This window comes from Manacus candei, unplaced genomic scaffold, assembly GCF_025592945.1.
Source record: "Manacus candei isolate 608988 ecotype Guabito, Panama unplaced genomic scaffold, ASM2559294v1 h1tg000028l, whole genome shotgun sequence".
NCBI lineage: Eukaryota > Metazoa > Chordata > Aves > Passeriformes > Pipridae > Manacus > Manacus candei.
Window position 1 is genome coordinate 28,423,094 of NW_026138076.1, and position 25,312 is coordinate 28,448,405.

The 25,312-nt window shown below is 40.2% G+C and overlaps 1 protein-coding gene across 2 annotated transcripts in view; it reads left to right on the forward strand.

Moving 5' to 3' along the window:
- The window catches only part of TNKS (tankyrase), a 137,940-nt gene extending 112,686 nt beyond the window's left edge, over window positions 1-25,254 (forward strand). For both annotated transcript variants that reach the window (XM_051790678.1, XM_051790677.1), the window contains 13 exons: window positions 408-573; window positions 3,401-3,620; window positions 3,887-3,996; window positions 6,524-6,712; window positions 8,075-8,312; window positions 9,022-9,104; window positions 11,621-11,741; window positions 12,375-12,472; window positions 13,846-13,920; window positions 15,142-15,247; window positions 16,118-16,304; window positions 17,063-17,219; window positions 19,776-25,254. In XM_051790678.1, the coding sequence (XP_051646638.1) occupies window positions 408-573; window positions 3,401-3,620; window positions 3,887-3,996; window positions 6,524-6,712; window positions 8,075-8,312; window positions 9,022-9,104; window positions 11,621-11,741; window positions 12,375-12,472; window positions 13,846-13,920; window positions 15,142-15,247; window positions 16,118-16,304; window positions 17,063-17,219; window positions 19,776-19,862 (1,837 nt within the window). In that variant the 3' untranslated portion in view covers window positions 19,863-25,254. The remainder of the gene's footprint in view (window positions 1-407; window positions 574-3,400; window positions 3,621-3,886; window positions 3,997-6,523; window positions 6,713-8,074; window positions 8,313-9,021; window positions 9,105-11,620; window positions 11,742-12,374; window positions 12,473-13,845; window positions 13,921-15,141; window positions 15,248-16,117; window positions 16,305-17,062; window positions 17,220-19,775) is intronic.
- The last annotated feature ends 58 nt before the right edge of the window (window positions 25,255-25,312 follow it).

Consider the following 25,312-nt stretch of genomic DNA (forward strand, 5'->3'; position numbering starts at 1 on the left):
ATCTTCCTGTATCTGTCAGGTGTGCAGTGCTTACCTAATAACTGTACTTCAAACACTTTATATAGTGTTATATCTTTTCTGGAATTTACACTCAGTATCCAACTGAGAACAACAGTGAGTCTTGCAGTTTAGATTTTGGCTGTTGTTAACAGCATTGAAGTTACGTGCTTGTGGAAGCAGTAACAGCTGGGCTTGCTAAGTATTTAAGAGTCTCGTGGATGAGAACTGAAGGAGGATAATTAAGTTTTAATTGATATTTTAATAGCAGAGAAATAAAACCATGAAAACTGGAAAGACTGAAAGTTACCAATAATGCCTGGTGAAGTGGGAGTTTTATCTACTGGAACTTTATAGGATTGCATTTGGATTTTATTCTCTTTAGCTATTAATACTTTCTCTTTGATTAGTGGCTTAGTACCCCTGCACAACGCCTGTTCTTATGGACACTATGAAGTGGCTGAACTCTTAGTGAGGCACGGTGCTTCTGTCAACGTGGCCGACCTGTGGAAATTCACTCCTCTACATGAAGCAGCAGCAAAAGGAAAATATGAAATCTGCAAACTGCTTTTAAAAGTATGTGCTGGACTTCTCAGATGTGTATTTGTCCTGGGTTTAGCTAGGGTAGAGTTAATTTCTTCTCAGCAGCTGTTACAGTGCTGTTTTGGAGTGGGGGGAAGACAAGGAGGGGTTGAGAGAGTGGCTGCATGGTGCTTAATTTCCTTCTGAGCTTAAACTACAACAGTCCTTAAATTCATGTATGTTTATTTTTCTGAAGATTAATTAATGCAAAGTTAATAGCACTCAGTGAGTTCTTGTGGTATCTTTGAATCAGTTTTCATCTGACAATTGTCAGATGATTTCTTGTGTAATGTTATTCACTTACAAAGAATCATCAGTACAGGTACTCTTTGCAGCACATGTATTAATACTATTAGCCAAGTAGGACAAGACTCTCAAACTGGAAAAACCAGCTGAATTTGTGTAGAAATACAAAACCCCCACCTTGTCCTATCCATCCTTTTCTGGAACAGTTACTTCATTTAAGTAAATTTTGTTAATACTTATGCAAGAGCGTGTTACAGAGCAATAACTGAAGGTGGGTCCTAAATAATGTTTGGTATGAGAGAAATTTAAAACTGTTATGTTAATGTATGATTTATCAAGCTTCTGGAGGAAATGCATATTAATATACTGTGGCATAAATATTCATTATACTTACTGGAAGAACCTGTAAAAAGCATGAGGTAATGCAAAGATGTTTCCAGTGAGAAACATAAGTCTGAGTAACTTCTTAACATAAGGTCATATCCTGCCGTGGGAGGGTGAGAGAGGGTGCTAGAGTAGAATTTCTTGTCAATCCTATTTCCTGGCTTCAGCCTTGCCTACTTATGTCCCTCTGAAGCACAACATTTAAAATGGGAGTAAATCAGAATATGGATAGTCTTAAAATAATGAGGATCTTCCCCAGCAGCCTTTCATTTGCTACTGCAAAGCCCTGCTATTTCCCTCCTATCTCATTCATTATTTCACTTAATTGCCAAAAAAGCAGTTAGAGAGAATAACACATTAGTTTGAAACACATCTACAGCAGGAACCAGAAGACATTCAAATATGTCTATGGAGTAGGCATGATGATGGCCATGGAAGTAACAGCTGAATACAGAGATTAGCTCAAGCTATAGGAGTACTCATAATCTCTGAAGCACAGTGTTGGTTTATCGACACTGGAGTTCTCTGGCCTTTTCTGATCATTCCACTGGGAATTTAGCCATATTTTGTGTTCAAAGGATCCTGAATGGATGTGCAATGGGAAATAGAAAAGTGCTGAAATTTATTTTTTTTTAAATCGCTCTTGCACAAGAGCTAAAATATGCCCCCAAGGTGACAGATTTGTAAAGGCTCTGGGTGTCCGTGGAGATGTGCTCACACTGCAGCTTGCACCGGGTTTCTCCTCTGTGTCTCTTATGCCAGCTGGCAGTGTTGTCAGTTCCGCTGAGTTGTGGATGTTGAGCTTGAATCCTCCTGACTTGTGCTCCTTCTCTTCTGGTCTGCTTGAAGAAGGACAAAAATATACTGGCATTTTGGAGACACTGTCTTTTTTCATCACCTTTCTTTAAAATTACCACCTTCATTTGTTTCTATGCCTTGGAAGGGGTCTCAGAAGACACTGCCTCTTCATTCAGATACTTATTCTGGAGCATATTTGAATAGTTCCAATTTTGATGGGTTTTAAATTAAGAGATTTAAGGTCATATATTGGAGAAATCATTGCAGTTTAAAGGACTTTGTGCAAAGAGTACTCTCTTCCCAAAAGAACCACAGATGTGGAACTGGTTCTGTGTAATCAATACTCTGTACCTTTCTGTCCCTTACTGTTTATCCTTTACACCCTGAGCATAGTTGTACTGCTTCCAAATACAAGGCAGTTAATTCCTTCTGTTCTCCACATTCCCAGCTCATTCCCTGTGGCTCACACTAACACAGATTTGCCAGCATGTCCAGTGGGAAATGGTAGGGCAGACTTGCTGGCAGGGGTTGGACCACTTGTTTGATTATTCTAAAGAGGCCAGTCAGAGAATACAATGCCAGCAACTGCTTCTGCCTTATCTATCTTTGTTTTTTTCCACTGCTGCTGAGAGTGAACAGGGAAGGAGCTGTCCTCCCACAAAACTGAATGTGGACATGACTCACACCATATGCTCTATATAGCTGTATGTTCCCCTTCTCATCTGCTAGTGCTCCAGTTCTGTGTTCTTATCAGTGCCTGATCTGCTTGTTTTACCAGCAGAGATATACTCCAGCAGTCATCTACCTCCACTTGTCCACCAGAATTTTTTCTTCACTGCTTTCGAGGACCTATAAACTGCTTAAGATGCTTCTGTTATCTATTGGAATGTGTAGAGAAGAGTATTTTTCTAATTCCCTTCTGAAACAGGTGCCTTTTAATAGCAGGGTGGCATTTAGTAAAACTTAGAGCCTGGCTTTGCTAACTCAGAAAGTTGTGCTAAGGAAAAACCTCTGCCAGCCATTTGATTCCTGCCAGTTTTCAGGAGAAGGGGAGGACTGGCAACAAAGTGCTTGCAGTTGGCTTTTCTTTAGCACCTGCTGTGACAGTAGGAAATAGCTATGCAGGACATGATTCTGAACGTACTTCAGTTGCAAGCAGAGCAGTGGCAGCTCTTGCAGAGGGTTGCCATTCTTGCCTATAGTTGAGATTCATACAGCTGTGTTTCAGACTAGTGCTGTTAGGCTTCAACTTCCTGAATTTAGTCTCATGTGCAGTTATTTCATGATGGTAGGTCAGCAAAATCTAATGCCTTCTATCTTGTTCCATGAAATAGCTGCACACTTATGTTCACTGCTCTGCTCATGATTGTGACAGTAGCATTTGGCTTTGCAGCATGGAGCTGATCCAACAAAAAAGAATCGAGATGGGAACACTCCTCTAGATTTGGTGAAAGAAGGGGACACAGATATCCAGGACTTACTGAGAGGAGATGCTGCCTTGCTAGATGCTGCCAAGAAGGGGTGCCTGGCACGAGTGCAGAAGTTATGTACTCAAGAAAATATCAATTGCAGAGACACCCAGGGAAGAAATTCAACACCACTACACCTTGCAGGTGGGTGACTCACCAGGTTTTTTGGTATATTTGTGGCTTGTATATTTGCAGTAGGCTAAGGGTATATTTCACCCAGGACTGGTATAAGAAGAGTTCCGCAGAGAACTGTCCTGTACAAAGAGTTAACCGTGGCACCTATATTTCAGGAGGTAATACAGTTACTAGGGAAGAGGAACTTTTGTAGCTGAAAAATTGCCTTAACTTTTCTGTCTAATATTTTTCTTTAGTTTAGCTCTCCTAAGTTCTTTTCCTGTGCTTTTCTACAGCTGGTTACAACAATTTGGAAGTAGCTGAATACCTTCTTGAGCATGGTGCTGATGTTAATGCCCAGGACAAAGGAGGATTAATCCCCCTACACAATGCAGCATCCTATGGGGTAGGTGCAGGCATTCTTGCCATAAGTAAACCAGCAAGGAACTCCTTGAAATCATATCCAAAGCCAGATATTTTGCAGCTGTCTTTCTGTGAAAATAGTTCAGGTTTTGATGGCGTGAAGTATTTGTTGGGCTAAGTTGCTGTTGTGAGTGCTGTTTGCAGTCCTACAGATCTAAATAAGACACAGATTCAGGTGTGCTGTAGCAGTTAAAGGCTGCAGTTTGGAAAGATCACTACAACATATCTTTTATGCAGGCAAGCAGATGCACAGGATTGAACACTGTTAAGTTTGAGGTGACATTTGAAACAGAAAAGAGCTCAAGTTGTCTCTGAAGGATGTAGATGGAAGGAAGAGAAAAATACCCGGGGATCATGTGCAGGTGATGATAGGGAAGTGGAAATCTGTTGCAGCTGGTGTCTGGTGGGAAGCTATTGCTACAGCATTGAAGGGCTACTGTCTTTGTAATATGGTTGTCCTTCAGGGCAAACCATCTGCTGCAGTGGGGGTCCAGTGGTAGATTGAAGCCATTTTGGATGAGGCAGGCCCTTCTTCCTCCATATAGAAGGGAGCATCTCTGTACCAGTTGCACAGATGCCTGATAGATTGCTTATAAGCAGTTGTTAGTTGTGGATGAGGTCAGAAAGAAATCTTGTGCAAGTAATTGTACAGAGACAGTGCTTGAGAAGCTCCTAGCTGTGTGCTTGCAGTCAAACAGAAGACATGAAGCTCAAGAAGTTGTAGTGGTTTTGATGGTCTCATGATGTGCTTTGTCTGTTACTACCTGGCCTGGCACAAGACCATCAAAATCTGGGAGAGATGACCCTAATAGAGCCACGAGTTGAAATAAAAAGTACAGTGTTCACCTTGTTTTTAAGAAGAGCATGAATGAAACTCATTCTACATCATTTGCATTGGTTATTTAGGTCAATCTGGGTTCCTACTGTCCTAAAGAGCAAAATGCTCCAAATCCTGATGAAATATGAGAAATGCAACACAGAATTCTTTTATGTTACTGGGTCTAATACCAAGCAATATTGTTTATCATATACTTACTGCTATAAATATTAATTCCGAGGATGTTGCTTAGATCTAGAGATAAATTCTGTTGCAAAGATTGTGTTCTGGCATGGGAAACTATTATATGTGAAGCCAAAGCATCCCTTACTGGCTCAGATAAATGTTAGAAATTCGTTTGAGCTGATTATCACTTCTAAAATTCATAATGCCAATCTAATTACTTTCTCTTGGAAGAGTTAACTAGACAGTGTTTAATGCTTTTCCATCAGCTTATTTAGTTAAGAGTGGCTGTATATCTTTACTGTGGCATCCCACACTTCTCTCTGAGCTGTCATCAGCCTGTTTAGATCTCTGTAATGGGAGGTAGAGAGATGACTACTGGTTTCACAAGTTCATAGCTGGCAGGTTTCACAGGCTCTGCCTTTTCCTCACAAAGTATCTTCAGTTCTCCCATCCAGTACTTCATGCTGTGTGACCCTCAATAGGTCTTCCTGCAGCAGAAAAATCACAGTAACAACAATTGCTTTAAAAGTTTAAAAGTTGCAGAGAGGAAAAATAAAGTCTCCAGTATTTTCAAATCACACTTGTTCAGAGAGCAAGCTGTTTGTGAGAGCTACAAAGAGTCATTTAATTGCCAGTGAGGGGAAAAATGAAATCCATTGGCAAGTGTTTGTGCTTCTGCTTACAAGTTCAGTGTTTCATCCTCCTACCCACTCATTTTGACTATGTGCTTTTTTATTTCTTAGCTCTATTGCACAAAAAAAAATCTACTGGTCAGAGGCGGGCAAAAATTTTATTTGCCAGTTTTCCATTCTCTTATATTTCTGGGGAGACTCTAAGGATGAGATATTGATGGAAGTGTGGGGTTATAAGTTCATTACTTTTATAGCCCTTGTAAAAACAGTTGTCCCTTATCACACTCATAAGGCATTTTATCAATTACAGCTCTCATAAAATATGATTGAAGAAAGAACTAATCTGTGCTGGCACAGATAGGTTCAAAGTCTTGCAAGAAATTGCAAGAAAAAGTACAATAGAGACTTCTGTGTACAGACAGTACATATTCTTCCGTGTACAGACAGTAGCACAACACATTGATCTTCAGAGCTTCTAGTGTTGTATCACAAATGTAGCAGCCATGTAAATTTGCCGGTTCAAATTTGTCCATGAATATTTTTTAAATGCAGGATCAAGTATCACGTCTGCTTCTGCAGCTGACACAAACTTCATGCCATGTACTAGGGTGATTTGACAGAAATATAATGCTGTGCCTGATCCCAGTTGTTAATGTACTGGTGAATGATCTGGTAATGCACAGATCCAGATGACTATGGAGCTGCAATATAAACTGGTACCTGAAGAAGTGTGCTGCTACATAGACACAGAAGGCAGAATGAGTTAAAGGAAAGAGAAACTACGGGAGTCTCTAGGCACCATTACCTCCAGCATGAAAAAGGAAATATATATTTTACCAGTGTCATGTTGATTAAGATGTTCTTGTGTTTTCCAGCATGTGGATATAGCAGCACTGTTGATCAAATACAATACATGTGTAAATGCAACAGATAAATGGGCATTCACACCATTGCATGAAGCTGCACAAAAAGGAAGGACACAGCTCTGTGCTCTGCTGTTAGCTCATGGAGCAGATCCAACCATGAAGAATCAAGAGGGTCAGACACCACTAGACCTGGCAACAGTAAGTTCATGTTAGCATGCCAGCCACAGTCTGCTCTGGAGGATTTGTTCTGCATGTTAAATTCCTTTCTCTGGTTCCATGACATCAGGGGTCCTCAGCTTTCATTGTGCTGAGGTGGAGAGAGAAGAGCATCTCCAGAATGCCTATTTGTGACTTTTTACCCATCAGTCCAGGCATTTTCCTTTGGCTGAGATCTTAACATGGCTTGTGATTTAAGATTTGCTTCTGCTTAAGGATTTAATCCTGGGATCAATCTCCTCATTTCCAGAAATAAAACTTTATGAAATGTCCCTCATGATGGTCAATCTGTATACTGTTGATGATCATTTCTTTGAACCTAGGAGGAACACCAGATGGGCCTTTAGAGAAATGGGATCATTTAGAGGATGAGTATGCTCAGTGCCTCCACATTACCTCAGTTCTTTTTTTATTTTTTGTAATTCCAAAACAACATTATGAAATTTGTAGGTGGCTATCAAACTTTTTCTGAAACTGGCATCTGTAAACTTTCTTGTTAGTGGTGCCTGCTTGAAAAGCCTAATAAAGTTACATGAACATGTATGTCCCAGGTTAACCAGTCTTGGTAGAATAGATCATGAATCCAAATTGGATGCTCTGTCTAGTTACACTGTGAGTATCTTTTAAGGTCATTGATTTATTTATGGAGAGTTCAAGAAATATCCCCCAGAGAAAACTGAACTTTAGAAAACTTGCTTTGTGATGAAGGATATGAAAATTACTTGATTTCTCTGAGGGTAAATAAGGATGTCTTATTTTGTTCTGTTCTACAAGAACTTGCAAGGGGAAAATTCTAGAAGATGAGGGTCTGTCTTAATTTAGTCAATAAAGGCTAAATCCAGTTGTTAGCTAAGTTCATACTTCTGAGCTCATGTCTTTTTTTTTTCCTATTCTAACACTATGAGATATGATTATAGCAAAGGCAGTGGTAGTCTTTCCATTGAAACCTTGTTCCAGTGCAAAGTGCTTCAGCTGAAGTTGAGCCTGACAGAGAAATTATGAGGTGGCATTTCCTGGCCTAGGTTCTGAAGGATTTCAGATAAAGTTGCTATATTGTTCTTCCTGGCTTTAACACCTATAAAGTCACTGTGCCAGAAAGGAAATTAGGTATACCTTCTTATATACCTTTAGAAATGGGGAGAACCTGATTCACTTGTGTCTGAACAGTGAATCAAAATGTTCTTGCAACCATGAATTCCCCTGTAACAAAAGTTCGAGGTTCTCTTTCCAACAGGGAAGAGACCAATCAATTAAAACAAATGAAAATAAAAATTATATATATTTCCAGAAATTGGTGACTTGTGATAGTAGGACCTTATGTTGGATGTTCTTTCTGTTTTTCAGGCTGACGATATCCGAGCTTTGCTGATAGATGCGATGCCTCCAGAAGCTTTGCCTACATGCTTCAAGCCTCAAGCTACTGTTGTTAGTGCCTCTGTGATCTCGCCAGCATCCACACCGTCCTGCCTCTCTGCTGCCAGCAGTATAGATAACCTCACTGGGCCACTGGCAGAACTAGCTGTAGGAGGGGCATCAAATGCTGGTGATGGAGCAGCAGGAACTGACAGGAAGGAAGGAGAAGGTGCATTTGCTGCTGGACAAGTTTACATTGCTAGAATTACAGTAGTTTAGTATCACAACAGGCCTTGCTTTATCTTTAAAGCATTTCCAACTAGCCAGAAAATACTGTGCAGCTTGAACTGTTACCTACATTTTAAAGTGCCTGATGCTCACTCTGTTTTCACATGCTCTGCTAGGAGCACTGTTGACTGTTCATCTGTGTTTGCTGTCAGTGATTAGGTCTGACTACAAAGGCAGATCTGATTAGGTACCCAGATGTTCGTTGTTGATTTTGTAAAGAAAATCCAATAAGAATTATTTTGATGAAGGAATTATGATTGTGATGGCTGGGGGACTTTGCTAAGGCCTTTTAAACCCTTTAATTGGTATCTGGAATCCATGCTTTAGGTCAGCATCTAGGTGATCACATAGCAAAAATACACCCACTCTTCCTTTCCTTCTCTTTACAATACAAGCCTGCATTTGTCACAGATGGCTTGTGCTTTTAATAGTTCATTCTGAAGAGGGAATAGTGATGAGCTTTGCACAGAGCTTTGACACAATGGAAGTGGATTGTTTATTACAGGCATGGACAAATTGCAAAAAAAAATCAGAGTGTGGAATTTTGAGAGAATCAGTGCTACTGATTATTTTTTTAAAGTTGGTTGGTTTGGTTTGGCTGTTGTTAATTCAGATGCATAGGATATAAATACTCATTTCTTCTCTTGTAGTTTCTGGTCTTGACATGAACATTACCCAGTTCCTAAAAAGCCTCGGTCTTGAACACCTTCGGGATATCTTTGAGACAGAACAGGTAAGTGGCCAGCCTCATCTCTGTTTGTATGTTTAAGAGGTAAACTAACCTAATAAATTTGAGCAACATTTTTGTTTTGTAATTGAAAAAGGGAAAGAAAAAACTCCAATGTCACATCTACAGAAAAATAAGTATGCCCAAGTTTTCTTTCAGTTTTCCGCAAATGAGTTGCCAGATACATTACGGTAAAGTTGAGAAACCTCTGAAAATATCTTCTGTTGTTTGATTCAGGTGTGCAGTAGCTTTCACTTTCTTATACATACGCTATGACTGCCAATTTGGCTTGTATTCTGAAAGTTATATTGGACCTTGTGAACTTTGAACGTGATGTATATAACAAAGTTAGGTTGAAATGTAACCTACACTTGTCCTTCAGCAGTCTCAATAGCCAGAAAAGCCTTTCACCACCTGTAGTGCTGCATGTGGTATTTTGGTTAGATCTAGGAAACACTCCAGTTTGACTATATGCTGAAATAAAAATCTAGTTTGCAAGGGCATAGTCACACTAGAGAATCAGAAGCTACATTTCTATTAGGTTTGGACCATAGCATTAATTGGGTTTCACAGGGCTAACAAGTTTCAAATGGCATTGAGAGATAGAGAAAAAAACCTGCAGATTTATCAGTATTTCACAATATAAGAAAGGAGTACAACTAATGTAAGTTTCTCAACCTTACATAATGTTTTAGAGCAGAAGTCTCTGTAATGTATTTGTAGACCCTTTTTATGTACCATTTCTTAAATTTAAGATGTTACAGTTGAATAAATTTGTTTGTTTGCATGGATTCATGGTGGAAGTGAAAGGTACAAGTGCAAGAGACTGGATAGGATGATTATTTTTTCTTCCAGCCTCTGCTGCTAATCCTTCATTGAGGGATCAGGAAAAAAAGGGTTGAAATGTAATGTATTGCTTACAGAAAAAGTTCCAACTATTTCTGTGATATATTCTAGGAGGTATTTCTCCAAAGTTAATATACCACATAATTTTTTCCCCTTCTTGTATATGAAGCATAAGCTTTTTTCTTTAATTTGGAACTGTTTCTATTAAGAAGGAAACCAACCTCAAACCAACCTATACTCTTCTCACATTTCTCTTTTCTTACTATTTTTCACACCTTCCTATTGCCTTGCTGGTTTTGTTGTACTTTTGCTTCCTTAACTCCTAACCTGTTTTAAGATTTTCGCTGGCTAATAAGATTTAATAATGCAAATTGGATTCACTGTATTCATCATTTTGAAACCATTTAGGTCCTCTTGTAAGTTTCTTTGCAGTAAAAACAAGCTCATCTTCTTTAAGATTATTGTTTTAAGCTGGTTTTTGCCAGCACTGCAGTAACTTTGCGTGCACTTTTTCACCTTGGCTCTACCCTACTCCTGATGCTTTCTAGGATTTGGGTTTTTCTGTATTTTTTAATGTTCTGCTGCACATGATGAATGTCTGCAGTGGCTTTTCCACAGTGATCCCAGTGGGATTGTTTTCTGCTCAGTTGGACAGATGTTTAGTGTATCTATTAATTCCTTGCTTGAGATGCTTTCTTTTGAATTAATGATATTCACTTTGTAGTGGACAGAGTTTATACCTGCAATTCAAATTGTGCTAGTAATACAACTTCTTTTTAATCAAGTTCTGTGGTTTTCTATTATTTTCTGAACTCCCCATTCTAGTTTAATGAGTAAATTCACAAGTAGATTTTATGCAGTTATCTCCTCCAGTTGAGATAGTTCTGGTTTTCATAGAATCACCACAGTACACAATTGATTTATAGTGCACAGTACTTTATTTAGCCTTTATCTCCTGTTCTTGACAAAAATGTTTATTTGGCATCATGTTTTATTACCTTTTTGCTTCCACCATTAATCTCCACGACCTTGAAATTTAAAACCTTGTCAGGTGACTGTAGATGTATTCATGTGTTGCAACCGAATGAATAGTTGTGTATGTCCTCACAATGTTAATTATTTCCAATATAGTGGAACAGTTGAGCATGCCTTAGCATAGCTGACACACTGGTTTGATACACATGCAAGTGCACATGTGTATATAGATATATAGTAATAGCACACCATAACAATGTTGATCTGAAAAAGACAATGTTTATCAGTAAGATTATAGATTATTAATTTCTGCTTGTGTAGTGAAAATAATGAATTGCACAACACGGTGAAACTTTGAACGCTTCAAAAATACTCCCATATTTGTCCCATCATTTCCTTGCATCCTCCTTCTACCTAAGTAAAAATGCTTGTGAGAACCTTTTATGAGAACAGGCTCATGCTAATTGGTTTAAGAGAAGTAAAAGTTTTGCACAGCTTCACACTGTAGCAGCTGGGTATGGTCCTGCAATAGGGAGAGGTTTGCCAGAAGGTGGCAGCAATTAGAAGTGAAAAAACCATTAAACATATATAAGGTTTTGGTTGCATCATGAATACAGTCCATTTTCTGAGGTGATAGGTCTTCAGCCTTGGAAGTTGGGCTAGGTTTGGTAAGTGATTTTTGTGGTCTTACATCTTTCCAGATAACCCTGGATGTGTTGGCAGACATGGGGCATGAGGAGCTTAAAGAAATTGGGATCAATGCTTATGGACACCGCCACAAATTAATAAAAGGTGTGGAGAGACTTCTAGGAGGGCAGCAAGGTAAATATGACACTTTTACTGGTTAGTCTAACTGTTGCATATAACAGGCTCCCAGATGTAGATCTTTCTCTAAATGTAGGCATTGTCACCAGGACTTGAAAGAATCTAGATGTCAGGAAAGTGTATTTGCTGGCAGACATGGTGGCTGAGTGGGTTGTGACAGGTAAAGAATATATTCAGGAGATACAGGACCAAGTGATCACTTGCCTTTCCAGGGAATGGACACCCCTGAGGCAGCCTTGGAAGCTGTGCCTGTTTCTTGGCACCCTGTTTCACCCAGGCAGGAGCTATTGGATTGGTTTGCCCTATGTACCTACCACAGGCCAGTTGTATCCTGAAGGGTGGATCTGATGGAGTTTTAGCTGCCCCACACTTCTGAGATGCTTCTGTTGAAAGCAGAAGCAATAAAGTGCAATTATGTCCCACATGCATTTTTCTTCTCTCTTTTAAAGCCTCTGCTGCTAACGAAAGGCTTTTTATTTTTTTGAGGTTATGCTTCTGCCTTGTGTTTATTTTTCATTTCCTGCTGTGCTGGGGTTGTTTAAGAAGAGTAATGATGATGATGGATACAAATAGAGCTGGTATTGGTTTTTCCTGTTGATTTGTGCTCCTTTTCATTCCTTCTCTTTGCAGGCACTAATCCTTATTTGACTTTCCACTGTGTGAGTCAGGGGACCATTCTCCTTGACCTTGCTCCTGACGATAAGGAGTATCAGTCCGTAGAAGAGGAGGTAATCCAAGTCCCTTTCTTAATGCTTCAGTGGCTGTATATTTCTCTTTTCATTTATAACCTGTCAGAACTAAAGTGTAATACATTTTGAAAGTGATGAGATAGGCTTTGGTGTGTGAATTGCGTAGATCTGACATGAAGTTTAGGCCTCGTCATTTGTCTTTTCACATAGAGCAATGATAGGAATTATTTTGCTGTGTCCTGCTAATTTTTTTAACGAGTGGTCTGTTTGCTCACTTAGTGTTATTCCAGTTTGTTGTTGTTGTGTTTTGAATGTTGTCTCATAGGAAGGGTTTCCACAGCTTTCCATAGATAGGTGGACCTGCAAAAGTCAAAAGCTGTGCATAAAGACCAAGAGATCAAGACCTTGCAATTCTCTAGGTATTTTCTGTGCTCAAACTATTTCTGCAAGTGAACCAGCTTGTTTTCTCTTGTCTCAGTGGCTTGGTTAATCAGTAACCCAGATAAACAGCTCTTGGATAATTGAGCATTGACTGCAATTTTGCCTCCCACACACACATGCTCTTTTATTTAAGTAAACTACAAGCAGATACGATTTTGAAAGCAAAAATGACAACAGAAAAGAGACGTCCTGAAGAGTTGTATTTGGAAGAAACTCCATTTTACTGTGCATCTGCTATTTGTGTCATGTTCCTACACTATAGCACAGAAATCTTGTAGTCTTTTTTAAAGTCTAGATATTCAGTATCGGTGCCAGTTAAGGCAGGAATATTTTTTATTAGTAACTTCATAAACTGGAGTTTGTGCAGATTGTTTTTATAAACTTTTTCCGACAGAAAGGGTCACTTGTTTGCCATAGTAAATTGGGATGTTTATTTGAACTGTTACTAAATATTGTTGCTGTAGCTATAAATACTTCTGGAAAAGACACAATGAAACCATTAAAATTCTCAGGATCTGCTAACGACATAGGAAAATTTACAGTACAGCCATTTTCCTATCACTAAGAAATGCAACCTAAACTCATTAAAATCACATTTGTTATTACTTCAAAGTGATATTTTTGTATATTCATTTTCAAGGATTGTTTTTTTCTAATCTAAAGCAGATTTTCCAGTCGTATATAATTTGGAAAGCAAGTACCATTATTCTCCTTTTTCCTATGTAGATTTTTATTACAAGATTGGATAATTGCATCATCCAACTTCTTTACTGTGGAACAGTGTAGGATGTGGGGTACTTGAGAAATTAAGGTGTACCTCAGTTTAAAATTGAAGTGTTTTTTTACACCTTTTAATTAATTTTCAGTCAAGATTGCCCGTTGTTGTCAGTGATATTCTGAGACACTGCATGGATACTTTACCTTGCTAGCAAGCTTTTGTGCTGAACATTCAGTTGTGTTCTTTTATGTAGATGCAAAGTACAATCCGGGAGCATCGAGATGGTGGAAATGCTGGTGGTATCTTCAACAGATACAATGTCATCAGGGTAAGTTTCAGAACCTCTTACTTTTATGGGGTAAATTATGTTAGTATCTGTGCCAGCCGGCAGAATTGGTTTAATGGATCACCCTTTTATATTTAAAGTTCTTTGTTGAAATAATATTCAGGAACAGAGTTAAAGCAAGTGCTAGATGCTAAAAATAGACTAAATGTGTGCTCTGCATGTGAAATGAGGGAGAAGTCCACTTGGGCTCTTAAAGGAATCTGAAGAACTGTTGTTGAAGACAGAGGTGGTGAAGAATCTGACTTTTTCACAACCTGATTAAATTTCAGAAGTCTATAACTTCTGTATTTGACTTTGCAACCCAGATCTGGTTTTTTTTCTCAGTGTAGTCTTTTTTTGTCTCTTTAAAGAAGATTTGGGGGAGGGGTGTATGAAAGGATGGTCATGACTTTTAATAAATGTTTCTCCCTATGCAGTCTTAGATCTTGACACCTCCTTCTTTGCTTTTACTAACTATAAAAATATGTTTTATAAGCCCTGTTATTTCAGAAATCAGTATGTTGTCTTTCTGAGGGAAAGTACACTTTCTGGTTGCTTTTTGGGGGGAGAAAGAAATAGAAGAAATGAGAACAGAACTTGATTTCTGAGCTCCAGAAAACCCATGGTGCCTATCTGTTTGAAAAGTAAACCTGTGCAGAGCCTTTGCAACTTGATCCAGTAGATCATACATCCCAAAGTAAACTTTGCTTTCCATCCCACTCCCAACCAAAGGTAAAGTCCTTAAGAGAAACCACAGTAGTATGAGCGTGTGGCTGAAACAATATCTCAGGACAGATTAAACAGCACATCCTTATTTTTTTCCTCAAAAGTTGTTTCTTTTCATAAAAAATAAACCTTGACTAGACAGCTAGTTTCAAAAAGCTAGACTAGATTGTTCAACAGAGCTCAAAGCAGAGAGGGAAGGAGTTTCAGACAGTTTCTAGTTCTTTGTGGTATTGCAGGCCTCAAGAGAAGAAGCCTGAAAGTTGTCCTTAAACCTGACAACTTAGGCTGCAATTTCACACTAGTTTTAACCGTTTGTAAGTGTGCACTACAGAGCTGTTTGAAAGACTTCAGCCTTGTGTGCAGAACAGGCTGGGGGTTTCTTTGTACCCTTCTCATGTCTTGCTCTCAGTTTCCCTGTTGAATTTATGTGAACTCTGTGAAACTGTATTCCATTTCAATTCCAATTCAAGTATGGTTGGACTTATTGTACCACTGCAGATTCAAAAGGTAGTGAACAAGAAGTTGCGGGAGAGATTCTGTCACAGACAGAAAGAGGTCTCAGAGGAGAATCATAATCATCACAACGAACGCATGTTGTTTCACGGTAAGGAAGTAGTGTCTCTTTGTATGTATTGGAATTTAACAAAAAACCCTAAGCCCTACAAGGACCCACAGGCAATATTAATGTTGCTATGTCACCATCCTGTACAAATAATTGTATATCTACACTTGAAATGCAGAGGGTGCATTGGGGATGGGGGAGTGGTGGAGTTAGTCTGTATGGTTACTGCAATTCAAAAAGCTACACTAGGTAAAAAAATACTTTTTGTTGTTGTTGTTATTTTAAGAAAAAGGAAGGTTTTTTTGCTAAGCCATATCTTAGTCATTTCCAGTAAAGCTGCTGGGCGGATGTTACATTGCTATGAGAAAAACATGGTATCTTCTGAATGAGGAGAGCAGCACACAGTAAAAGTGTTTTACCCTGGTGCTGATTCAGGCAAGCCATCAGGGAAAGGAATCAAAACCAGCTATGAGTTTCAGCAAGAATTCTTTAGAAGTGCCTACAAGTGACAGTTGCCTGAAGGTCCTTCTGCCCTAGATTCTTCTATGATTCTGTATAGGAAATTGGTTTTGGATATGGTTGTCTTGACATCTTGCCCCATCTTAACCAGTGCTGACTGCTGGAGAAGGTGTGCATTGACAAGATAAATTGCACTGAAATGTGAGTAGGGGGAAAGCCTTTTAATGAGATCTGTGAAATGAGTAAGAAATGAGTCACACGTGGGATTTTGGTATATAATGATAAATCCCACACATCACTGCATCCTGCTGGGTATCGCCCCCTTCCAGCTGACTGAGCACGCTTTCTGGTATTTAATGGTCTATTTGAGGCAGATAAACTCCTCTTGACATGGAGTCCTGTATTACTATAAAACTTAACAAGTATGTATCTTTTTGTGTCATTCTCTTCTAGGGTCTCCTTTTATTAATGCTATCATTCACAAAGGATTTGATGAAAGGCATGCATACATTGGAGGAATGTTTGGAGCTGGAATTTACTTTGCTGAGAACTCCTCAAAAAGCAATCAATATGTGTATGGAATAGGGGGAGGAACAGGCTGTCCCACACACAAAGACAGGTCCTGTTATATCTGTCACAGGTATGAGTCCAGCAGAGTTCCCCATATGTAATTTTGGCTGTCCTGGTTTTTGCAATCCTGGCCCAGGATGACTTGTAGGGAAAGAATGGCCACTTGAGCTTGGTCATGGCAGGAAAAACGCAGTTTTCCATTTGTCAAAGCTGAACAAAAAAGGATATAAATTCAGTGAGTCCCACAGGAAGGTCAAAAATTACATGTAAGCATGCAGTGAGTATAAATCAAAGTGAGCTGTGGTCAGGAAAGAGGCTTGAAACAGCAAGTTTGAAAATGAAGAGTCAGGGGAAAATAGCAATTAAACTCCAGGCACTCTCAGAACAAAACTGCAGTGCAAAGTGGTGGTCAGCAGTACAGTGTTGTACTGTGAATCAGATAATTCTGGAGGTAGCCAGCAGGACTTAATCACAGCTTTGTTTTGTACTGGAGTAGATCAATGTGTTTCTCGCACTTTGACACCTGTCCATACCCTGCTGATAGGAACACAGAGAGTTTCAGCTTCTTTCAACAGCTTTTTATAAGGTGAACTAGAACAGGCCTCCATGTGAGGGCTAAATGAAGTGTGTGTTTTCCCTTCTGTGTGTCGTGAAAGATTTTTTGTGACAGGTTTCATACAGTCTTAGAACTGGTTTCTAGAAGTGTTTCTCTAAAAAGCCTTGAAAAATGAATTGTAACAAAGTAAACTCAAAAGACTGAAATTGTTCTGGAAGCATACAACTCCTAGTAAGATATTTGAAAAATTATATTTTCTTTTTTCCTTTTAGACAAATGCTGTTCTGTAGAGTGACCCTTGGAAAATCCTTTCTTCAGTTCAGCACAATGAAAATGGCTCATGCCCCTCCAGGGCACCATTCTGTTATCGGCAGACCAAGCGTGAATGGACTTGCGTATGCTGAATACGTTATCTATAGGGGAGAACAGGTATGTAAGTTAGCAAGGACTGGGCTTATGGAAGGACAGAGCTTGGAGCTGGAGAGGGGATGTGACTGACTTCCAGACCAAGTGTGCTGTGATAAGGTGGTTGATTAGATTTTTAATTTTTTTTTTCATTTAAATGTGGAAATAAACTGTATCTAGCCAGCAAATGCTACTCCCATCCACTGAACTGCTCTGATTTATACCATGCAGAATTTCCTGATTTCCCCTGTGCTGCACTGCTAGAGCCTATTAAGAATTGTGGTTTCTCTCAGTAGGCTCTCCTTCTCCCATTCCATTTCACTGCATTACTGCAGTATCATGATCACATGCATTTTTGGGGCTCTTGTACATCTTCAGGATTCTGGGCTTTTTACATCTATATTCCCAGCAGTGACAGAGACTGCCCTTAAATGGCAGCTGGAGTAGCACAGCAATCTTCAGAAGCTGATATTTGATCTAAATAACTCAGCTAGACCCTGGCTCTAGAAAAGTGGTTTGCTTACTGGGTGGCTGTAAGACCACTGAATGACATTGAATAGCCACAAGTCTGTGGGGCCTGATGACATGCATCCCAGGGTCCTGAGGGAGTTGGCTGATGTTGCAAACCATTCTCCATCATATTTGAAAAGTCATGGCCACCAGGCGAGGAACTCAGCAACTGGAAAAAGGGAAACATCACTCCTATTTTTAAAAAGGGGAGAAAAGTAGACCTGGGGAACTACAGACAAGTGAGCCTCACTCCTGTGCCTGGGAAGATCATGGAACAGATCCTCATGGAAGCAGTGCTAAGGCACATACAAGACAAGGAGCTGATCCAGTACAGCCAGCAGAGCTTCAGTGAGTGCAGATCGTGTCTGACCAATCTGGTGACCTTCTATGATGGAGTGACTGCAATGGTTGACAAGGGAAGATGGACTGATGTCATCTACTTGTCATGTCCCACATGACATCCTTATCTCCAAGTTTGAAGGGCGGACTATTCTGTGGATAAGGATTCGGCAGGATGGTGCAGCCAGAGGGTTGTAATCAGTGGCTCTATGTCCAGGTGGAGGCTGGTGATGAGAGGTGTCCCTCAGGGCTCTGTCTTGGGCCCTAGAACAGGATGCCCAGAGAAGCTGTGGATGCTCCACTCCTGGAAGTATACAAGGCTAGGCTGGATGGGGCTTTGAACAACCTAGTCTAGTGGAAGGTGTCCCTGCCCATGGCAGGGGGCTTGGAACTAGATGATCTTTAAAGATCCCTTCCACCCAAACCATTCTATGATTCTGTGCTAAGGTGTTATATAATCTTAACTTCAGGTTCAAAGGAAGCTTGGGGAGGTCTCCTTGACCAGCCTCTTGTTCACACTGAATCCAGGCCAGATTGTTGAGAGTTTGCTTTGACCAGGCAGGTCTTGGAGGCCTCAGCAAATAGTGTTTCACAGCCTCTTACAGCAGCTTGTTCCTTTGATTACTTATCCTCGCAGTAAAATAATATGTTCTTTGTATGAAATAGAAATCTTCCCTGTCTTAATTAATCACATTCTTGGGCTGTGCATCTCAGAAAATCTGTGTTCTCCATTTTATACGTAATGGAAGACTGCTATGAGGTCCCACAAAGCCTTCTCTTTTCTGGACTGAACAAGCCCATCTCCCTTAGCCTCTTCTTGTTTATCCTGTGCTCTCTCCCCCTGACTATTTTATTGGTCCTTTGCTGAACTTGTCTCCAGCTTGTTGGCATCTTTCTAGTATTGGAGGGCCCAAAAGTTGTATGCAGTTTTCTAGATGTGGTCAAGTGAATATTGAATAAACAGCAGTCTGAATAAACATTGCTGCTGATGTACCACAGGATGATGGTAGCCTTTATTGCTGCCAGGACATGCTATTGATTCTGCTTTAGCTTGCTGTCACCCAAGGACCTCCAGCACTTTTTCAGCAGAGTGGCTTCCCATCCTGCAGTGTTACAGGGACTTCGTCCCAGGTGCATTTGCCTTTGCTGGATTTCATGAGGCTTCTGTAGGCCCAGTCTCCTCTCATCTGTCTAGGTTCCTCTGAATGGGGCTCTACCCTCCAGCAACTTTAGCCTTGTTCTGGGACTGAACCGACTACCAGCTGTCTTCAGAAAACACTGGACAGATGACTGACTGGGTTATGTGCTTTGGGTGGGCCAACTGTCTTACTGCCTGTAAAGGAATTTGCAGGTCACATGGCAAGTTAGTGAGCCTTTTGGGGTCAGACTGTCTGAGATTTTTGAGTAATTTATAGGCCCTGACTGATCTGTAGGATTAGCTAACAAGGAGAGTAACTCTGAGTTTCTGTTACACACAGAATTTCTGGCAGTACCTGCATGGAAGAAACATCTTTCTTTCTACTAGTATATTAACCGAAGTATTAACTATTGAGCAGTTCCCACTTATTGCTGGCTAGGTTTGAAATCCACTTTTTCTTCTGCATGCTGTGAACACAGAGCTGATTCTTGCACTGTCCTTTCTGGGCACTGTTTAGTGAAATGCAAGAAAATGGGAACTTGCTGAGTGTACCCTTGCATAAAGCACTGTTTTTTTTCTTGTTTTACTTTCAGGCATATCCAGAATATCTCATTACATACCAGATTGTGAAACCAGAAGCTCCCTCACAGACAGCAACAGCAGCAGAGCAAAAGACCTAGTAGCTTCAGAGCAGTGAAGAAGGATGTGGCTTCAATCTTGGACTGGATGGATACATGTTTCAGAAAATCAGTATCATAAAATTCTTAACAACCTGGAAATAAGCTGTATGTTTTTTATAAAGCATTGCTGTCTTGATGAATATGATACGAGTAACTCTTGCATACTCAATTGCTACTGTTCCTTTTGAGGAAAGTTTACAAGGGACTGCCTTTTAATAACATATCTCAGGCTCCTAGTCTCTGCAGTTACCGTGTATAAAATAATATTGTTTTGATCTAGACCTTGGGAACATTATTGTGCAAATGGAAATCTTTACTGGTGCCATCTCACATGTTAAAATTTCAGACACTACTATTCTAGTTATTTTATTTGCAGATAAATTGCATTAAGCCCATCATTTTCTTTTCAACATACATCATTCATTTTCTGTTGTCAAGAGATCCTATTTATTCTTCTTTTGTATTCTGAAGTTGAGCCGGAACCTTCTTGAAGATATTTTGCACAAAAGTCGAGTTGACTAAAATCATTAACAATGCAATATAAATTTCATCTGAGGAGGGGCTAGGTCAAGTTCTTCAATATAGGGGTTTTTTGCACACCTCTGAGCAAACAATAATATGAGTGAGTGTAACTTTAGAGTGGAGACAAATCATGATAGTTCTCTGCTTTGTCTGTGTGAGTTTTCTGGGGAAAGCCAGAAAGTGTTTGCAAGGGTAAAACCAGCTCTTGTGTGTGGAAGAACATCATAAAACAGGTCCATGTCCTCTGCTGGCATCCCTAAAAGAACATTTTATAAGGCTCCTATTAAGTACATGCAGCTTGTGAAATGTTCTCCAGTTACAGCGGCGTATGGGTTTCTGGGAGATAGCAGGTGAAAAGTCAGATTTCATACACAAGGGCATATCTAGTTCATGTTCCTCTATAATATGAGACCCAGTAAATGGGTTTTAGGCTGGTAAGGGAGAGTGTGTTATAGTAGTTTCATGTCACATCTTTGCGTGTGACATCACAGTTGAAGAACTTAAGGTATTTACAAAAGTAATAATTATTTTAGATATCCATTTTACATTTTGATGAGAATGAAATTTTAAAATATCAGTTGGCAAGTGGATTTGTTTGCAGGTATACCAGAGAACAAAGCTAGGATTTATTCACTTAATTCCCTTCTTCCCAAGTTCCCAGGTTTACTTTACAGGGTAGGAGAAAATTATTTTTAAGCATTGCGTAGCACAGAATCAAACAGTTTCAAAAGTCCCCTTCATGATGGACGTGCACTTAACAAAAGTAGCAAGCAATTTCTTTTTTTGTGGTGTTTTACAGTTTCAGAGAAGGTTGAAAATCGAGACCTGTTAATTTTTTTCCTAACAGCCAATACCAGGACATGTGCTTCAGTGTTGACCATGTAACAGCTGGAGGAAAAAATGTTCCTTTGAACACAACACGCTGTATATTTCCCTATCAACCAGCACTATTTAGTATCTGATGATCCAGTTCATGCACTCAGGTTTTATCCCCCTTAAAGCAAGAAAACGACAGAATAGTATGCTTTTAATTTATAAAAATATATGTGCTACTCACAAGTGGGATTTTGCTGACATGTTTGGATAAAATAAAGCTGAAGAGCTTTTCACTTTCAGCATTAGGACACAACATTTTTATTTTTAACATTAAGGCATTAATGCTGAAGCAAGTTATCTTCATAAGGAATTTCACCCACTGTAAAATCAGTCACTTGATGCAATATGTCTACCTGAACATCATCCGCTTGTAGTATCTCTAAAGAAAACCTTAGAAATAGCAATACTCCAACAGATCTTGAACTTTGAGTTTTATTTTTCTTGAGCTGGCAGTGGATATATGGTTCTCACTTCATTTTGTGACCTGATTAAATATGTAGCTTTAAAGTCCCAGCCAGGCTGTAGCCTAGTTGTCCTTTTAAACAAATTTCAGTAATAAAATCGGGTGCTTGTATTTTGGCTACTTGTTTCATAGTGTTAGGATTGCAGAGATCACCACTAGGCTTTGAAGCTTTGTAATCACCATTAAAGTTTGGGGTTTGTTTCTAATTTAGTTAATAATGGAATGAGGGAATGTGCCTATCTACACTAGGATTTCAGATAGTGGCCAGAGCGAGTATTGCTCACTGTCCCCAGTTAGACATAGTTTTAAATGGTGAAACAGTTGTGCTGCTTAGGTGAGCAAAATGGAAGTTAAAAGCTTTACATCTTTCAAAAACAAGAACAAATCTAAAAACGGAAAACCCCATCAAGCCCGCACTGGATGCTGTTCTTGCTTGTTGTTTCCTGTGTGCTGATTGAACGAATGGCTAGTCTGGATTTCTTCTGCAGCCTTGAACTTCTAGAGGATAAAAATAGCCTAGAGAAGAGGAGACTAAGGGAGACCTCATTGGTGTCTTCAACATCCTCATGAGGGGAAGCAGAGGGGCAGGTACCTATCGCTTCACTCTTGTGACCAGCGACAGAACTCAAGGAAAAGGCATGAAGCTGAGTTGGGGGAGGTTTAGGTTGGATATTAGGAAATGGTTCTTCACCCAGAGGGTGGTTGGGCACTGAACAGGCTCCCCAGGGAAGTGGTCACAGCACCAAGCCTGACAGAGTTCAAGAAGCATTTGGGCAATGCTCTCAGGCATTGTGGTGTGACTCTTGGAGTGTCCAGGAGTTGGACTCGATGATCCTGATGAGTCCCTTCCAACTCAGCATGTTCTGTGATTCTCTGATTCTACTTTCCAGTATCTTTGAACTGCCAGTGTTAACGTATCTGATGTTCTGTGCAGAGTAAAGGTGCTGTGCGAGGAAATAATTTTGCAGTGGTTTTTGTCTTGTAATGACGTGATCTCATATCTGTTTGTGGCCAGACATAGAGGAATACCCAGGCCTGATGATGCGTCCGTGTGTCGTAGAAACCTGTGCAGGAGTAGCGTATGTTGTTGTAGCTCCTCTTACAGTTTCAAACAAAGTGAGGATCTGCCCATCAATATCAAAGTTACCCATGAAAAACCTGGTTGTGGTTTTGGTGGTAGAGCTGTATTTGGCAGATTGGTACAGATGCTGCTGCTTTAGCTGGGGGAGTTAACTTCAATGGGACCTTAAAAATGCCATGCCCCCATAACCAGGCAGCTGCTGCCTCCTGAGAAATTAAGCTTTTGACCTCCTGAGAAGTGCAGTTCCCTGACAATGGGATGCTTAATTGCAGCATTGAGTCACAAGTGGAGGCACAGTAGGAGCTAAGGCTGTACGAACACTCTGGGCTAAGCCATCTCATAGGCTGGGGAGCCTGGGCACCCCTCACGGGCTCTAGAAAGAGCTATTCCCATTGGGACAGAACACAGTGTGTGCTGGGGAAAGGGGCAATTTGTCTCTCAGACCTGTTGATTTTTGTCAGTGTCCCTTTGAGGCAGCATTTTGAAACTTCTGTGCAGTTTGAGACAGGACTTTAATAGGCAAAACTGAAAGAAACTTCACCACATAACAAACACGGGAGGATTCTGCCCTCCATTGCTGAAACTGTTTCTATGAGACTGATGAATTATATATCTGGTGCAGAGCGACATTGTAATCTGAATGCTGTCAGCAAAACTTCTGTTAGGTTTAAAAGCAGAGTACAGTACCTTAATAAGGTATATTTTATTTTCCAATCCTTATTTTTACCAACCAATCATGTTTGATCCCAGCTCCACAGAGACTGTTACAAACCCCTTATACTAGTTCCACCATGTTGCAGTCACTATGGGTCTGTAGTCCAAGGAATAAGCAATGGTTTTCTAACTTCTGTTATGAGTGTTTGCATGTGATGCAATTGAATCCCACTGCATTATATAGCAGGAATTTATTTTGCCTGCAAACTTACACTTTGCTTGTTGGTAACCAGAGTACTCCAAAATTCTACACTGAAGCAAAAAGAAAGCCCCACAAAATGTTGTGCACTGCTGGCCTTGGTGGGCAGCAGGCACAGAAAAGGAGTGTGGTATATGGGACAGAGCAGCTTCTGGAGAAGGACACTTTCTTGGCTCTGGAAAGCAGCTGCTCCTAGTGTTTGTTGTAGGTTACAGGAGGCGTCTGCTCTCTGTGAATTCCTGAAGTGCTGAGGGATGCTAACATGTGCCACCGCATGGCCTTTGGGAACTACTTAACAGTGGCAAATCTCAAAAAAGACTCCTGCATCCCTGCAGTGACATCAGAGTTCCTGCACAGTTCAGGCACTGCCTAGAATTTCCATATGGGACTGTTTACAGAAATTGCCCAGAAGAGGTTTTTACAAGACGACTAAAAGGAAGGGTTCAGCCACAAAACAGATTAGTTTGAGCATTGCTAATCATTCTCAGAAGCTGAATGTCAGGAAATGTGTGAATTTATTTTCAGTGGGATTTCTCCGTTTCCATGCTGCTTTGCTACAGAAAATCTAGCTCAGAAATCTAAAAGGAGACGCATCTAAGGCATGCTTCAGTCATGTTAAGGTATTTTTGCAGCATTTTAAGCTATGCTGCAGCCCCGATAGGGAAGACATGAGAAAGCACAGATTCAGTTCTTGCCTCAGGTAGGAATTGGCTTGTGAACCTCCACAGACTTGAATCCATTGTTCAGAGGTGGTGGCTTGGCACAGTCCCAGAGCATGTTCTCCTGGTCTTTCAGAGAGCATCAGGACACGTGCACAGAGGTGCAGTGGTGGCGTTCCCACCTGTCTTGAACACGTAGATGTGAAACCCAGAGGATCAGGGAACAGTGTATGTGTGTTAAAATCTCTGCAGCAAGGTGAATGAGCCCATGAATCAGTAGGGGATGTGAGAAGCAGATGCCTTTCCTGTTGCGCTAACACATATGCCTGTCAGGTTGTATTATCTGACTGGTTTTGATGTACTGGTCTTGCTGGACCTGTTGGTGGTGAGTTTTAGTGTTGGTCCCATTAATTACTAATGTAGAGTATTAGAGTCTCTGTATTACAAGATAATTTTGACACTTTCTTAACATCTGCAGATGTTTCAGCTTTGGAAATTGAAATGGGGATTTTCTGTGCTGCAGTCCCATGAGCTTGTGCATCGTCATTCCTAATTGCTTTCTCTGGCAACCCAAATGGCAGTGTACCTGGGGGACTGAATTTCTAGACCTTGTTTTGTAAAACTTGTTTTCATAACTAGCCCTGTATGTGTCCTCTCTTGGTTGCCAATTACCTGAAGCTGGGATATCATTTATTTATTTCCTCCTTTACCTTCTCTCTAAGTTGAAGACGATGGGCAGGTTCTCAGCCTACCTACATGGTGGACTTTAGGTAACATCTCTGTAACAACTGAGTTTGATCTATAAATGTGCTTGGCTAAATGTCTGATCTGCAATACTTGTAATAGTTTAAAATTCAATAAATACATTTTTAACAGTTGCTCTGTGAAAGTGAAGTGTGTACAAAACCAGCTATTCTGTTTTGGTCTTAGGACAAA